Source organism: Stegodyphus dumicola, chromosome 1 (genome assembly GCF_044657685.1).
Source record: "Stegodyphus dumicola isolate Sdum_Otavi_A_Nest chromosome 1, ASM4465768v1".
Lineage (NCBI taxonomy): Eukaryota > Metazoa > Arthropoda > Arachnida > Araneae > Eresidae > Stegodyphus > Stegodyphus dumicola.
Window position 1 is genome coordinate 213605336 of NC_140768.1, and position 18732 is coordinate 213624067.

The 18732-nt window shown below is 32.4% G+C and overlaps 1 protein-coding gene across 2 annotated transcripts in view; it reads left to right on the forward strand.

The window, feature by feature from the left end:
* Positions 1–1668: 1668 nt before the first annotated feature.
* Positions 1669–18732, forward strand: part of LOC118179782 (uncharacterized) — a 71132-nt gene continuing 54068 nt past the window's right edge. The window contains exons 1-5 of one of the 2 annotated variants that reach the window (XM_085825244.1): positions 1669–1801; positions 2272–2379; positions 3084–3206; positions 9133–9339; positions 18183–18342. In XM_085825244.1, the coding sequence (XP_085681370.1) occupies positions 2278–2379; positions 3084–3206; positions 9133–9339; positions 18183–18342 (592 nt within the window). In that variant the 5' untranslated portion in view covers positions 1669–1801; positions 2272–2277. The remainder of the gene's footprint in view (positions 1802–2271; positions 2380–3083; positions 3207–9132; positions 9340–18182; positions 18343–18732) is intronic. The other variant, XM_085825250.1, reaches the window with a different exon arrangement.

Consider the following 18732-nt stretch of genomic DNA (forward strand, 5'->3'; position numbering starts at 1 on the left):
TATAAAACATCAAATGCCAAATGAAGTGGTGTCATCCCCCCCCAGTATAATTTTTCGATGTGGAGAAATGGAAAACATGATTTCTTTTAACTAGCAATCGTAGGCAATGCAGAATTTATTAATTTTTCATTGAACATAATTTTGTGCTGTTCAGTACAAAATTTAGGTCACGCATCTCTGCTGTTTGCGGGGAAACTTAAAAAAAAAAACTCTGTGAACATAATTAAAAAAAAAATACGGGTCACTAAAATAAATAAAAATTCAGATTCTTTTCTTGTGTTCTAACATATGTAATTATTACTTCAGTAGATTCTAATATTTATTTTATAATCATGCATTATTACTACTTAGGCAACAATACAGACATATATAAATTTTCAGTATTTTTTACTGTCATTACATGTACAATTGCTGTTTTTTTATTAACAAGAGAATTGAACAAAGAATATCAATACTTTTGTATCAGCAATATGAGTAAGTTTCTGTTTATTAAGACTTTTAAAGTTCTCAAGATGAATTAATTCGAATAATGGAAATAATTGACTGTAGCATAGAGATTTATTCATATTGCGTCCACTCTCGTATACAGCAAGAAAAAAAAATTAAATATGAAGAGCGGTCCTTATCAATTCCGCAAGATTTTCCATATACAATCTTACCACAATTCCACATAAAACGTAAACAAAGTATCGAAGCTCCGTAATCGATTACAAAGCGCAAAGCTATCAGCTATTCGTCATCGATGGGGAAAGGAAAGTCTGGGCCATCCGAAAAAGCGGCGACCCATCATTCGTACTCGAATAAACCGCATCGTACGACAGATGCGAGTAACGAAATGAATTTGTGAGTACCGAATCGGTACTTCGAGTCAACCGATGTGCCCGTTACTTAGTAACGAATACATGCGGTTTGCTCCAGCTCTAGTAGAGATACATTCCCTTGACCTCATTGATCACGTGACTTATGTATACCTTTTGTAGACAAACAATGCAGATGACATCAGAGTTCACGTGACTTATGTACAGCTAATGCAAACAAACAAGGTCATTCTTCCTCTTCTTCTCTTGCGGAATGTATCTCATTTAACGTCGTGTAACGAAGTATTTGATAATGCTGACTATGACATTCAGTGCATTTTTACATTATTTCGACAGATATTTGCCAGATGTCCAGATTTCAAAAAAACTATACAACATTTTTTTTAAAGGTTGCACGATCTTGCCTAGAGTTATTCTCAAAAAATTCAATTAAGTTTTTTGCTAGTTGGTAAGGAGTTTATTAAAGCAAATTTTGTTGACTCGTATTTGGAAATTTACGAAATGGAATCTTACTTTTCACTGTATTCTAAAAAATTAAACAGCACAACTAGGAAAGAAATAGTAAATACAGAAAACGATTCTTAACGCAAATAATTCTCACTACACTCACTACGTGAGGGCTGGGAATACTGCCCTTTTTAAAATGACACAAATGGTCAGCCTATATTTGCATAGCTTTCAGCAGACCTTTTGATCACTGTGCCAAAGATCAAATATCAGATGTATACAGAATTAAATTTTTAATATTTTAATAATGATAAAATGTAAAGAGTTTAAATTCTAGAGATTGATTACCGCTTTCGTTATCAAAAACAAACCCGAAAGATTTCGCAGCGCCCTCTATCAGGAACAAAATTTCACGGAACTGAGCAATGTGATAGGGCTGTTTCTAAGGGTGTCGTAACTTTTATTGTATTCCGTTTTGGACTGCAAATGGCGTCTCCAAATTAAGTTTGAGTGGATTTGTATTGTTTATATTTGAAGTAAGTTGCATTGTATAGATTTCATATTGTCATTTATTTTCACTACTCTTTAAATTTACCTGTTGGTTTTTACTGGAAGTGTCTTAAGTTTGTGTCATAAGTGATTCTTGCGATTTTGAATTTCCTTCATTGTAACCTATAAAAAGTTCAAAAACCTTGTTTGTTTATCCTTCTGTTCTTTTATTTTCCTCTCTGTGATTAGCGCTAAATTTTTCTTTCTGTTCGAATTATTTGAACTAAGAGGATTGTATAGATTGTCACAAATATTGTTTGCGTATTTGGGTGAACGATATAAAATTTCAGTACCAACAGATTTGTTTGCCACCGTATTATTCTTTGATAGTACATCTTGTTATATTGATTTGAAATAATTTATTTTCTTATATCAAAAGTATTTAAAACATTGATTATTTTCTTTCATTATAATAATCTCTACATTTTCTTTGATTAAAAAGAATATTTGATTGTAGATCAGGATGGAAACCAAAAACAAAGATCTAGAAGATGATGAAGAGTTAGCTGCTTTACGTATGGCGGCTTTAGCAACTTTAAAATCTAGACCACTTAAAAAGACTGAGGTTTGTGTTTTCAATTTTCATTTGTTTTAAAAGCCTATTTTAATGTGTTTTATATACTGTTATGTTGTGAATTCTATTTCATTCAGTTTAAATTTTAAGTGTTTGCATTTTCTACAAAGTAGATGTTTGGGACATTGTTCAACTGAAACTAGAGACCCATAAGTTTCCTCTAGATTACATATAAAAGAAAACCAAAGACATTTCATCAGCGAGAAATTGTGGTGCCCTTTTTGCTTTGTGAATGAGAGCACATGTGTCCGAGAACGTTGTGTTTCACTTCTTCATCGAGCATTGAGTGTCACTATGTGCTATCTATTATATATTAGCGAATGAGCACAAAGCAAGATCATGATTGTTACTTCGTTTATCATGTCACCAAGTGATGTAAGTGGATGTGCTTCTAAAAAATTACAATCTTTTGTTTTAGTTATGTCTGCGAAAAAGCTAAAATACTAATGTACTTTTCAAAGGTCATACACAGGTGACTTTCCTTCTGTTATTTCCTGAAGGAAATGTAATAATTTTACAATGTATTTTGTTCGTCATAGTGATTTTTCAATTTCACATGGTAGGAGAGTCAATGTTCTCAAACGTGTTCATACACAAGGACCACTTGAAATCTATTGAAAAGTTAAATTTTTCTGGGGAAATGAAGGACCAAAAAGTTATTAATGCAGAATGTCTGTTCTCTCCCTTTTTACTAGAGTGCAAACCTGGTACTGAATGCATCGGATCATGCTGCAGCTTTATTTAGACAAAAGTTTCCTGATAGTGAAATCTCTAAAAAATACTCTGGGGCTAAAACGGCTGCAATTGTTAAAGAAATGGTATGAAAAATTAATCTTCAGTTATTGATTGCATTAAAATGGTTCCATTCTGCCTCTGTATGGATGGAAGCATTAATAATGTTTAAAAAATGTATTCAATTGTTGTTTCTTTTAATCCACTGTCTTCAGAAACTGAGTGTAGTTTACTTTCTGTTCTCCCTTTATAATAATTAACAGCCTTTAATGTAGCACAGCTATTTATTAAAACTAAAAATGCAATTCCTATGTATAATTGCTTAGCATTTGGTGCCAATAATGCACCAGTAATGGCAGACTTGAAGACTGTTGTTACAGACATCTTAAAAAAGAAAAACATGGATTTACAAATTATGTATCTGTCACATGTTAAATTTATCAGCGGAAAAAAAGGACAGTTTCCTTACCAATAAGTGTGGATGAACACATTATTGATATTTATTATTATCTTGAAAGGAGTTCTAAAAGGAAGGAAGTATTGAAGCAATGCCAACAGCTGCATAATACTGAAATAAGAAAAATTTTCAAACATGTATGTACACATTGGCTATTTAAAAAGAAAATATTTATCTATAACCCTTGACTGTAACCCACGCCTTGCGGTTTTTAAGTGCTTATTTTTGAAGAAAAAATTTAATTCCAACATTTTGAAGTTATGCTATTATTTTGCTTTTTTTGTGTGTGTGTTTTGTTAGTTTGCAAAATTATCAATGATATCTTAGAGGTCTACTTGATTGCCCCATTTGCTATAATGTAGTACAGTCAAAAGTCGTTAATTCGGACACCCATAATCCGGAATGATCTATGATCCAGACCTCAAAACTACAAAATTTCTGCGCGACGCATGCACGTAAGACCTTTATGGCTGCGAATATGCGTGTGCGCATGCGCATAATACGTTTACACATGCGCATTTAATGTATAACAGACGGTATAAGCTAAGCTAAAATTATCTAATTCAGTTAAGGTTGCAGATTGCGTTGTTCCTTAATCTTCGAATTGGATCTGGCTTATTATATTTTGCAGACGGTTAGAGCAATTTTATAAAAGTAAGCTTGAACTTTCGATTATGTGAAATAGAATTTCTGATATATATTTACTAATATGCAAAGGATCTACAAAGCGAAAGTATGTTTAGAAGTCCATTAAACAAAAAGTGGAATTTCTGCAAAAGATGGATAAAGGCACAATCATTTGTTTATCTAATCATTCCGAAATCTGTTTATAAATTTCACGCTGCTCTGCGGGGGGGGGGACGTGGCGGCGCGCAATGAACTGGAAGTTGATCTGTCAGCACTATCCTTATCTTCAGGGCAGATGTTTTTATTTTATTTGCCTTAGAATTCCTTACTAAATGTAGTATTTCATCTCGTTGTACTTCGTCTTTGATATGATTTAAATCAAATTCCTCATCATTATAATTCGCTTCCGATAGTGAAGAAAGTGACACAGAGGTTATTGAAAACGAAAAAATTTCGACTGACAAATTAGTCAGTATTCTTGACACAGCAATTATAGAACTTGAACAGCGGAACTTTGTAACTGAAGAAGAAATTATGTCTGTTTATAGAATTAAAGAGAAAGTATTATCACATAAAACGAAGCAACTTAAACAACTTACATTGAAAGAAATGTTTAATAAAGTAAACAAATAAATATTAAGCTTTTTTTTTTGTAAATTTTGATACCCTTTAGATAGATCATAATTGTTCTTTATTTCATAATTTACGGTTTCATATTTTTAATGTTATAATTTCTGCATGCCATGTTACCAAATTTAAACTGATGATCAATAATCCGGAATCGCCGAAGTCCCGACGTGTCCAGATTAAAGACTTTTGACTGTATAAACACATTTCATAAATGCAAAATAAAGTTTTATTGTTCTTAAATACTTCCTAAATGCAAAATTAACATTTATTATTCTACTTTCTAAAAGATTTTTTTATTAGAAAACTCTTCTCACAACCAGCAATGCTTACAGCAGTTATGAGGAAAGCTCGGAATGGTATTATTATATTTGGAATTTTGTTACGGAGATATTGTGTTTTAGAATAAACTTTCAAAAATTCACAAGACCGCCTATCTATGTTCCTGTTTTGCTTTCCCTTGTAATAACAGAAATAAAATTTTGGAATACTTCTTACTTAACCAGAAATTCTTCCTTATTAATGTCACCGTGATCATAATTTATTTGATGTTTAGTTGAATTTCATCATTTGAAAATAATAGTGTTTGTTTACATACCATACTCTCAATAAATACTTTTTGTGAACATTATTTCATTTTCTATACATTGAGACTAAATCAAAAGCTGATAATTTTAATGGGAAAAGGGAGCAGGAAAGTTGAGTTAAAATCAAAACTTCTTTTATATTAATTACTAATTCTCATTTGCATATTATATTGCTTAGTAGAGACACTGTAATAGAAATTAACATAATAAAATATTAAAATCGGGACAAAGTTAAGGCCTTTTAAATTATTCAGTTATGTATTTTATATTTAAAATAGGCTAAAGTGCAGAATCGCCCACTTATTTGTTAGGCGCTATTTACAAGAGTAAGAAGAATTGGATTTTTGTCAATTTTCTTTCACTTTTTAAGTGAAAATAGTCAATGTGTACATGGATAATGTCAAGGGAGTGCACAATGCCATTTTTTTGCAATACTGGTATTTTAAGTGAAAATAGGTTGATGTGTACATGGATACAAAGTATGTGGAAGTCTTAAAAACATGCTAAGCAGTGGGCGATTCTGCACTTTCTCCTTAAAATTATACAAAATTTGGATTTTACGACTACAGTTAGCTTTGTTGCATTAACATAATTTTATATCAATATTTTAATACAAAATTATGCTTCCTCATTTCTCCCACATAATTCCAAACATTTCCCACATTCCTCCAAAATATAATATTGGCTCTTTCGATAAGAATTTCTCTTTTGTTATTAAATGCATTAGATTTCTTCCAGCAAAAATTCATTAATCACAAAAACTTAACAAAGTGTCTTTTTACCACAGGAAATCTATTTTTTGCTCTAGTGTAGAATTGGGTGCCCGTTCGATTCAATTTTTTTTCAAATTTCGGTGAGGAAGCCTCATTCTGGTTACCATGATAGTTTTAACTTTGTTTTAGCTTCCTAATGTTATTTAAATGAAAATAGATTGATGGGTACATGGACAAATTTAAGCCAGTGCGCAATGCCTAGTTTGTGCAATTCTAGGATGTTTTTTTAAGTGAAAACAGATCGATGTGTACATGTACACAGAGTTTGTGTAATTCTTTGACTTCTTATTTTGATTTTGTATAGTGGCCATCTTGAATTCGGGTTTTCCTGGCACCGATCTTGGCGTCAAAAAAGAATCGCCAAAAAACAAGGGCACCCAATTGTAAACTTTTACCCTATTTTTTTCTTTAACACAGGCAATAATTTCTGAACAGATGGCACTTTATTTTCTTTGATGCAGAAGTTTTCTATTGTCTGCCATATACCACATTCATAAGAATTATCAATTTTACAGTTTCGATAAGTGGGTCTTTTACGTTTCTTTCCGGGTATATTTAAAAGTTTATTTTAACACTTTGTCAATACTTTATGCTTAGTTTTGTAAATTTTATACTCTGATACTGCAACAGTTAAAGATGTTCTCTTCAAAGCTTGAGGGAAAGGAGTTATTAAAGCATCAGAAGCTCAAAATTCTGCAGCATTGTACACACCTTTCATAAATTGGATGGGCATTTTAAGAAATTGGCAATTATCAGAGTGCTGCAAAAAGCAAGATAACTAGAAACATATTTTAACAAATACCAGCACAAAAGAAATAGCAACAAAAATGAAAATAGCTAAAAGTGATATAAGACTGAATAAAATAGACTCTTGCAACTGGAACAAAACCAAGGAGGAGAATAGTAAACTCTTTTTCCCATCAGCCAACAGTTGCCCCAAACAAAATAACAATAAAGCATTCCCTTGGTTTGTCCCTACTTGAAATACGAGGGCTATCCAGAAAGTAGATTACGTTTTGGAATAAAAAAATAAACAAAGTATAGGAAACAAATTTTATTATATACAGATGAAAGCCACACTCAAATACTACTTTTCTACATAGTCACCATACAAATTAAGGCATTTATCGTAGCGATGTACGAGCTTGGAAATTCCTTCGTCGAAAAATTCGGCCGCCTGCGCCTTCAACCACTTCGTTACCTCTTCTTGCTTTTCGCTGATGATTTCGTGCAACAAACTTCGCGAAATTTGTGGAAAACTCAAAGAAAGTTCCGTTATTGTGAAATTTCGATTTTCACGGACTTTAGCATCGACTTTTTCGAGAAGTTCGGCGGTCACTATGCTGGGTCTCCCACTTCGATCTTCGTCGTGAACATTGGTTCGGCCATTTTGAAATCTTATGACCCACTGACGCACTCCACCTTCAGTGATAATGTTGTCCCCATACACTTCACGAAGCTGCCGATAGATTTCTATCGGTTTACAGTTTTTTGCAGTCAGAAACCTTATTACTGAGCGCACCTCGCAGCTCGCGGGATTTTCAATTAACGCAGACATTTCAAACCGTCACAGTATCTGAACGGAGCACAGCACGAACCTCTCACTAGCACGGCTAGATGCAGACTGAGCTGCGCAACGCTCTGACCCCAAGATGGCCGCGCTAGCCCCGCCCCTAGCGGACACAGACGGAAACGTAATCTACTTCCTGGATGGCCCTCGTGTACAGTCAAAAGTCGTTAATCCGGACTCGTCGGGACTTCGGCGATTCCGGATTATAGATCATCAGTTTAAATCTCGTAAGATGGCATGCAGAAATTCTAAAATTAAAAATATGAAACCGTAATTTATGAAATAAAGAACAATTATGATCTAAAGGGTATCAAAATTTACAAAAAAAAAAAGCTTAATATTTATTTGTTTACTTTAGTAAACATTTCTTTTAATGTAAGTTGTTTAAGTTGCTTCATTTTATGTGATAATACTTTCTCTTTAATTCTATAAACAGACATAATTTCTTGTTCAGTTACAAAGTTCCGCTGTTCAAGTCCTATAATTGCTGTGCCGAGAATACCGACTAACTTGTCAATCGAAATTTTTTCGTTTTCACTAACCTCTCTGTCACATTCTTCATGTCTTTATCCATTTTTTGCAGCAATTCCACTTTTGTTTGTTGGACATCGAAACATACTTTCGTTTTGTAGATCCTTTGGAAGTTACAGCATCGGAAATTCTATTTGACATAATCGAAAGTTCAAGTTTACTTTTATAAAATTGCTCTTACAGTCTGCAAAAAATAATAAGCGGGATCCAATTCGAAGATTAAGTAACAACGCAATCATTAACATTAACTGAAATAGATAATTAGATAATTTTAGCTTACACCGTCCGTTATACATTAAACGCGCAGGCGAAAATGTATTCTGCACTTGCGCACACGCATATGCGCTGTAGTCAAGGTCTTACGCGCGTGCGTAAAACGCCTGTTCGCATGTGCCAACGCAGCACATACGCAGAAAGTTTTTAGCTTTGAGTTCCAGATTATGGGTGGTCCAAATTAACGACTTTTGACTGTACTAGTCCTCATGCTAAAGCTACCGTCACCCAAGAATTTTGTTTTATAATTTTATAGATTTTATGATAGAGGTTTATATGGAGTAATAGAGAGATTAAACTAATTAAGATGTGTTTAGTTTTTATATTTTCATTTAATTAAATCGTAAATTATCCTAAAACTATTTACATGTATACAAAATTCGGCCCGCATAATATTTCTTTTTTCTAATCCGACCCATAGTCTACCAAAGTTGCACAAGCGTAGTCCAGGATATCTGAAAAGCCAGTTAGCTGGGCTATCTGATATGTAATTGTACCTATACTTTCATAGATGTGATCATTTAGTGAACAATGGCATATGAGTTTTGTATTCTATTCTTTTTTCAGATTCACTCGACTGAAAGTAATCATGTTTCCAAAATTGATAGTATAGTGACACCATCTAGTAATACACCAAACTATGCATCTAATAACTTATCAAAACAGATACCATTCATCCAGACAGATCGATTAGTGTATTCTACTCATAGCAATAGTCAGTACACCTGGAGAAAAAGCAGCCATACTTCTAGAAGAAGAGGTGGAGCATTTTCAGTAAGTAAATACTTCTTTTTACTGTGTGGTGTACTACTTCAGATGCTTTTTAAAGAACACCTTGACTTTCTAATTTGGAAAATTTTTTTTTACTGCAAAATGTAATCTGTATTGCTTGTATCTTCAATTAAACTAAAGTGCTGTATCTTTATTGTAAATGCTATGACGTTTGCTGCAAGGCATATATGTTAGGCCAGATAATCACAAAAAGTTGATGTACTGCAGTTTTCTGCCTAACAGCCGAAATCTGCAGCTATTTCATTGTATTCATGTAAAGGTAGAATTTTAGGCAACTTTGTGGATATTCTCTGCTAAATTGATGAAAATGTCTTTTTGGGAGGGGGGGGCGAAATTTTGTTCCGAAATAAGGAAGAGCAACTAAAATTATTTTGAAGTTAGCAAACAGGCATAAATTACTTCAGTATCTTAGACAAAATACTAAAGATTACTTAAATTCAAGTGTTGCTTCTAATTGTTGAAATTCATTGATTTTGGTTGTAGATTTTTCTTATTATTAAGTTTTCTCATTCTTTCTTGAGTAGGCCCTGTAGTGGCCGATTGGTAAGGTCGCTGAATATTGGTAGTTCTACCAGGGTTTAAATCCCAGCAAATGGGCAGGCTACATGGGCATTTTCGTGCTTTTTTTCCTTATGTATAAAAGCCAGTTTTCTGTAGAAAATCCTCCATGAAGGCATAACTCTTAGACAGGAAGCCCTTGTGTGCTTTGCCACATTTAAATAAAACCAAAAGCTTGATAGTAGTTATTTTACTTTTTTTTTTTTTTTTTTTTTTTTGTGATCTTTTTTTTTTTTTTTTTTTTTTTTTTTTTGTGATAGCAAAATTACGACAGTGTTTTATAATGTGAAATTAAAGCTTCTGTAATTGTTTCTTATTATCATTGGTATTCTTTGAAGATAATTCAGATATTTTTGTGCAGTGTTTGAATTAATGTATCAAATATGCATATTGAAGCTCTCATAATTTCGGGCAGGTAAACGACTAAACAGTAGAAAATTAAGGTTTGTGGCTTATCTGAAGGAATTTTATTTTTACTCTGTTGCTGGTTTAGATCATATGCACAAGGGAAACAGTTATTGTAGAATATGCTGTGATGTTTTAGCCTGATACAAGTGCTCAGATTGTGCCAAGGTGGTGCAACAACTTCAAGCTCTCGTGAAACTTGTTTAATTACAGTAGCATGCACTCAGCATAAGGACGCCAAATTGCATGTACTTTCTGTTTAGTTCTGTGATTTTATCTGTGTTTTTTTGATGACCATCTTCTTTTTAATAACCACAAGAAATTTTATTTTGCCAAGTCCTATGTTCATTTTTGCATGTGTTGCACTTGGAAGTCCTAACAAGAATTAGAGAAAAAAAGCATCATAACCTGGCCTGTTTTGAAAGACAGTTTAGGGAAATTGAGAAGAGAGCAGATGGAAAATGGATTATCAGTGTGAACAGTTAGAATTCACCTTCAAATGAAAAAGTAATTGCACAGCAATTACTTGTTGTAAGACCTAATTGGTATTTCAGGTTCAATAAATAAGATATTATATGTCAGGGCCAAAACAACAGTTGGACAGAAACTTTCCGACTTTTTTCTGTGTTAACAACCGAGAATTAAAAGACTTATTTTATTTGTGTTTGGGGTTGGGAAGGAAGAAAAGTTAACCTCTTTGATAATATTTAGAGGAAAAACAGTTTTGAAAGAAAACTTCCGTAAAGGGCTCTTTATTTTCATCAATGAAAAAGGATAGATATGCAAAACAAAAAAAATCATGTTGTTTTGGCTGAGATAAATTTATCAAAAAAGAAAAGGAGAAAGAAGTGGGCATTTAATGAAGATCTACAAAAGAGCACTTTGAAGGGGATGTTAATCACCAAAATGAATTTTTAATTTTGATTTGAATTTTCATCAAAATAAATTTTACTATTTGCATGGACATTTTGTTTTGTAAGAAGTTCAAAAAAGAAAAGATGTTCCAAGAAATATTAATATAGACCTACATACCACCTCCACCACAATAACAATAATAATAAAATAATTTATTTGTGAAAAAATCTTTTTAAAAAATCAAATATGTGACGTCCTGGATTTCAAATTTTCTTGGGTAAAAATAATGATGCTTACATATTTTGCTGTTGACCATTTTCAACATTGACGCTTAACAGTGTAATTTATCATTAAAGTGTCTTGTTTTAATACATTCACTTTGATTTACTGTAGTCCTGATCTTCAGCAAGCCAGGTTGGATTTTGTGATGAAGTGTTAAATTAACTGCTATTTCTTCATTTTTGTCTTACATTTAAAAAAAAAAAAAAAAGGATTAAAAGGACGTACTTTCTGCAGAACAGCTAGCAGTGGCATATTTTGAAAGTTGAGGAACTAATTATGTTGATGTGCATAATCAAAACATCAAAAATCTGATGTGTACACCACATGACTTCCTTGTATGGAACTACTCTGATATGCGCCGTCAAGTCGGCAAACATTTTTGGCGAGAAACTCCACGCTGCCATATTGCTATCTAAATTTTGTGTCTACATTTCGAACTTTAAGCCTAAAATGTCTCCAAAAACACGGTTTTCGCGAATGCAAAAACCACGCTTTGAACACACAATTTAAGCTAAAAATCTGAAACAAAAGCAAAAAATTTAGGTAGCAAAACCGTAAAGTTTCTAACCAAAATTATTTGACAAGAGCCCATGTACACAGCGTTCTGTTTCAACTTAAAAAAACATCTACGAATTGCACAATTTAGGCAACAAACGAATCTACGAACTACACACACCTCACTTTAATAAATTAACATAACAACAATAAATTTCAAAGAATACCATGTATACAGCGTTCTGTTTCAACTTTAAAAAACATCTACGAATTGCACAATTGAGACGGTGCGCACTAATCAACAAAATAACTAAAATAAATTTCAAACAATTAAAAAAAACAATAACGACAGAAATTCATACTAAAAAAACAATGAACATAGCATTCTACAAAATAAGAACAAGAATAAAATAAAACGCACTTACCATGAATTAATGCTTTTTCGAACAGCAGAAATACCAATTTCATACCGCCTTTAACATGCCGCCACGTAATCACTATCGTATTTATATGAAAGCCAGACACACTATCCAGAAAATTCATACTATGGTTCACAAATAAATAAAATAAATAATCACAAATCCCTACTTCTATCATGCACAACCACTAAAAATAATCTCCCAGACCCTCTTTCCACACCTCCAAATATCCACTGCCCCTCAATAGGATGGCCACGACGATATTTCCTTTTGCTGAACTTCATTTCAACAACTTCCACCATTTTATCTTCCCCCCTAGCTTCTCAGACACAAAGCATGATGCGATTCAACGAACTCCAGCGAAAGATTTTTCAACGTCAACAGGGTTGCCATACAACACATAATCGCGCGAAAAACCAGCACAGAACACATATCGCCACGTTTTTACTAAGTTCTAACTAACTAAGCACTAAGTTCACTTAACAGTATTATATTTCGTTCATATTATAACTCAGAATGCACAAAATTTATATCATTTAAAGAATTATCTAATCGTTGCCACATGTTCTATTCAAATACTATAATAAAGCTAGAATGATGTATAAAAGAAATTAAGCAAACAAAACAAAAAAGAAACAGTTTTTCACAGACGATTGAGTATTTCTCATTCAATTAATTCAGTTCTCACTTCGCGACAAGGCAAAAATACATAAAAACTCAAAATATCTGTGTTAAAAATTACGAAGTAAGTCTTAAACAGTTATTTCCTTAAAAAAATTCCAGAAAGGATTAAGGATGATTTAATTCGCAATAATAAATGAAGGCGTTATCTTTGTTGTTGCGAAGCTAAGTTCCTCTAGATTGGCAACAAATCCACTACTCTGCTGTTTCAAATGTAAACAAGCAATGGCCGCCATCAAAAAAATTATTAGGCTTAGTGGCACTTAAACAACTTTAAAATTGTTGATAATTCTAAAAATATTGTATACAAATTTACTAAAGGCATAAAAACCTTAACCGGAAGATCAAAACAACATAATTCAATCGTTTTTAAAGCAAAAGATGTACAATTTACAAACTTATAAGAGTAAGGAAACTGAGATCACTGAGCCTGGTAACAGAGCGGATATATATATAAATATATTTATATATGTTTTGTGCGGCCGATTGCAAACAAAATATGAGGTGCACATCTGCATGTTACAGCAGTCGTATATACAAAATTTCAACGTTCTTAGGCTGCTCGTTTTTGAGTTATGCGAGGTGCGTAGACACCACAAAAAATTCTCTTCGGAATTCGTTTTAAAGCAGTTTTATAATTTTTTTTGGAGGAAAAGTGTCTTATATTCTGTCCTTACGTACAGATATCACGCGAAAACATCGTTAAATTGCATTCGATATGGGTCAAAATGGATATTTTCGTTGAAATATGCTGCCTGAAACTTTTCATGATTACAATATTTCCTTTTTACTTCGTACAAGGAAGTAAAAATTGTAGATTTCGTCAAAATAGGGCAATAAGAAGACATTACAGTACAGCACACTACTTAGATTTGTATTTAAGTGACTTTATATGGTATTGCATTAGTGAAGAAAGTGCAGTTTTGTTTATATTTTATATTCCATTAAGGATTTTTGACTGAATGATTTACACTAGTTTTTAATAAATTTCTTAACTAGATAATTGCAAACTTGAGCTGAGAATAATTTAAGTGTTAATATGTAACTTAAATATTTGTAATTTTGTCTGTTTATTGCCTGATTAAATAAATAGCAATCTGAGATTATCCAACTAAATAAAGAGCAATCTTTTCCGTCACATTTCTCAGGGAATCATTGTCTCTTTTTGGGGAGGGTCAGTTTGTCTGTTAATTTGACATAAACAGAAAATACGTAAACACTTAAATAATTGACAAAGTGATATTTTAAAATATTAGTACAGAATTTTTTAAACACTTCGTTCTGAAATTCACAGACTCTAAATGTTATGGATTCTGCATATTTTCTACCAGAATTACTTAAAAACTGCATACTAGATTTTACAGAAGGGGCTAAGGGAAATGATATGCAAAATAGAACCAACTTGTTCCCCTAATGACTCATGTTAACAGGGTTCGTAGCGGTTCTTACAAGTGCTTATAAGTCCTTATATTTGAAAATAAAATATAAAGGCCCTTATAGGTGCTTACTTTTTCTTTAAAGCCCTTATTTTTTTGTTTTTAGTGCTTATTTTTTGCTTTTAGTGCTTTTTTTTTAATCCTTTGTTTTTAATGAACGCGCATTTTTTCCCCGTACCAAAGCCGAAACTAAATAAACAACTTTTTTTTCTTATATGCAACGTCAGATGGTGAATCATACTCCCGGAAATCGCTTTTCCCCCCTTTCTCTGCATTACGTAACCTATGGTGCGCGCGAGAATTCCTCCCACCCAAATACTAATTTCTATCAAGATTTTAATAATTTGCATTCTCGTTCTGCTTGGTCAGTTCATATTCGTGTTTATTATGATCGTTATGCTTATATTATGAGTATATGTATGAATATTTATAATAGTATAGTTGCAGTAACTGCTGAAGTATAGATAAACTTCCAAAAATGGGTGTGTTTTTACACAGATTAGCTTTCTAAGGAATAATATTCGGAATGGCTTAAATAAAAGGAAAGTAATCGAATAGTCAAAATAATTTCATTTTCTTTGCCAATACATTATACAGTACGGAGGTTGGGAGTTTCTCCGCAAAATCTCTGATATTGAAGCAGCGGACCTTTTTTGGTCACTGTCCAATCTGAATTGAATAGGACTAAAAGTTTTTGCGGTCTACCCAACCCAAGCGAAGATTGATTCTATTCCGGAAATTTAGTACAGTCTGTTGAAAATTGAATCAGAAACACCCCAGATTAGTAAGTCTCTTTCTTTTCCTTTATTTAGTTCTTTTTTCTTCGAATACCGGCAGGTGTTGATTCCGATTGCGTAATATCCCATATGGAAGAATTACGCCGCACGTATTGCGCAATAACGTTTGCGGTATTTTGCATTGATAATTAATTTTGATGTTCAGTCTGAGATTTGTTTATGCACACTTAAAAGAGTTTTACTGTGCTTTCTAAGCCGACTATTTCTCAGTTCCGTTGGTTTTTATATGATGCACATATCGAAATGTCAAAATAATTTATTTAGCTTAAATTTAAATCTAAAGAACAGCTACAATCTCCCCCACTCCTCTTTTTCCAGTTACTATCCGGAATATTCGGGAATTTCGAGTATGCGGGTTAGTTAAGCTTTTACTGTTAAAGGATGACTGAATGAAGCAATTTCCTGTCTTCTGATTTCAGAAATGTGCCTCTTTATTACTTAAATTACTTTGCTTGGGATATATGTTAAGGGAAAACTGTTATGCAATGAAAATTTAGAAAATGTTCAGAATTTTGATTTAAGTTAAATTATTTAAATATTAATATGAGTGGAAAAATAAATTGTATTTATTATTAGGTGCCAACGAATACAATTAAAATGGCTTATTATTATTTATTTTCTATATTTTCAACTGAAATATCATCATTAAATTTTGTAATATACTTTATTATTGCATAGTTTTTTTTCTCTCATTGTAAACTAATTCTGTAAATTGAACTGTCATTTAAAATTAAAAAAAAAAGTTAATTGTTTTCCATTGTTGAGGTAATGCTCATTCTCTTAATAAATATTGCATTGCTCATATTTTAAATTACAAGTCTAATTTTTCTTTAAAGGTTATGCAGTTGTGTATAATGTAATTAGACAGGTGCTTATTTTTTCCTTAAAATGTGCTTGAAAAGTGCTTATAGGTGCTTATTTTTTTAACTAAAATGTGGCTATGAACCCTGGTTAAGTTTAGTGTCTTGCTGGTTTTGAATAGCAGCCAGTAATAGATCTGCAAATTCCGACCAGGTTGTTCATTCAGATTGTGGCAAGAAAGCACTGCCTCAAAATAAAAGGCTAAAATTGTCAAGCGAAAAATTAAAAGCTTCATAGTCTACAGAATTTCCATGCATTAAAGTTTCTCTAAAATCATGCATATCACACTGTATGCAACAGACTTCAGTTGCACATGGCAGGAAAAATGACTGTAAATAATTTTCTCAAAAACATAAGAAATTGGTGCAATAAGAGAGAAAAAAATATCAATTTTTTTTATAAAAGCCAACTTACGAAGTACTAAAACTTTTAAATAGTGTAAATTTTTAATTTTTCAAACTATTCAGTTTCATTAAGATTTTAAGTAAACGTGAAAAATGCCAAAAATGTATTATCATTAAACTCTTTAAAGATGTGATACTTTTTAAGAAGATAGTGTTTTTATTTTGTTAATAACCATACCTGCCAACTTTTACGAATTTTTCGTAATTTTTACGAAAATGCGTTTGTATTTACGATTTTACGATCGCAATCCATTTTTTACGATTTTTTTTCCTTTTTCAAGTGTTTTTAGTGATTTTTGTCGAAATTTTAGAATTTTTCGCCAATTGCATCGTGTTTTACCGCCAACTACCGATTACTTCGAATCCAGTAACCTGCGGTTTCTCCCAACTCGCTGCTTAACCAGCTAATCCAATGCGCTGAACTTGTTTCTCCCACTCTTTACTTTGTGGGCGCCAGGTTATTTTTTTCGCGTTCGCTTCAGCAGCAAGGGAATTACTCAGCGAGCTTGAATTGTCGCATTCTCTCTCTCTTTTTTTTTTTTTTTTTTTTTTTTTTTTTTCCACGTCCTACGAATTTTCTTAATACGTCGTTGTTACGAAATGAGTTCAAAAAAACCGTATTCTCAACATTTTCGGCCTGCCTACAAAGCCAAATTTCCAACAATTAAAGAATCCTTCAAAGAAAATAACTATGCATTTTGCAACGTGTGCGTGTGTGACTTCATAATAAGTCACGGTGGTTATGATTGGAAATCAAACCAGGAAACTTCTAAATTCTTTGAAAGATCATGAGAAAAAAGAATTTTTTCAATGTGTTAGAAAGTACTTTTCCTCAGCCTGTGATTACATTGTAAGGAAGTTTCCTTTGCAAAATGAAGTTCTTTTAAATGCTGAAGTGGCAAATTTGAAACAAATTGAAAATTCATCTTTTGAAAAGATTCGTTTTTTATTGATAAATTTCCATTTTTGTTAACAATTAAAGAAAATGAATGCCATAATGATGCTTTAGATGAACTACAGAACCAATTTTCTGCTGCACAGTTTGAAGACTTTGCCAGTTCTGGAGAAGATAGACTTGGTGTCCTCGTTGGTACCTTAAAAAGAATAAAAAGAGCTGATGGAATACCAAAATATGATAGACTAGCAAGAGTTTTATCTGCTATTCTCGTAATTCCACACAGTAATGCTGAGTGCGAGAGAGTCTTCAGTGTTGTGAAGAAAAACAAAACTGTTTCGTTCTTCAATTTCACCAAAAACTCTAGAAAACATTTTAATTGCTAAATGTTATGAGGAAACTAATTTTTATGACAGGAAATTTTCCAAAGAATTTTTGGCTAAAGCCAAAAAATGCACTCTAAATTCATTGCAATAATGTTTTTGTATAACATTAAGTTCTTGTTTTATGTTTCCTAATAAATTTTTTAGTTACTACTTAATTGAGATTTACTAATGTAAGTACAATTTTCTTTTTTCTATTTGTATAAGTTGTTATTTTTTTAATATCAAAGCATGATATTAATTCTTCGTGTTCTTCTGAATTTTTATCTTTAGAGGTTGGCAGGTATGTAATAATATATATCTAATATTATTTTTGAAAACATCTAATTTTTAGCATGTTTGCTTTTATCACAGAAAGCTAGTCAAAGGTCAAATTTGATTGTCATCAGTCCTGTTTCCTTGGAAGAAAAAAAATCTTCCTGTGAAAATGTACCAGCTCTTGTACTTCCTCAGCACAAATGGAGCCAATCACAAAATGAAGACTCTATGTCACCAAAAGCGTATCGTCGGACAGGTAACCAATCAATTAGTTTTGTCTTCTTATGTTTCGAATGTTTTGTAATTGTAGTCATTTGTATTTTATCTGCTTTGAGAAGACGATATGCTATAGTGAGAAAAAACAAAATTATGTTTGAGTAATATGTATTTTTAAAGGTTAAAGTAAAAATTTTCTAAAGGAAGAATTTAAATTTTTATTTTTTGCTTCTTGATGGGTGGCATATTTTGATGGACTTAAAGATGGATTTGGAAGCCGTTTGGAAGGATTTTAGCTCACCTTCTCACTGGGGAACAATGTAAACACCAGGGTACCTGGGCCGAAGGCCCTACCCCTCATCGAACAAAATTGGGACTTTCCTAATACACATGCAAGAAAATAACTGCAACTTATTTATGAGCAATTTTG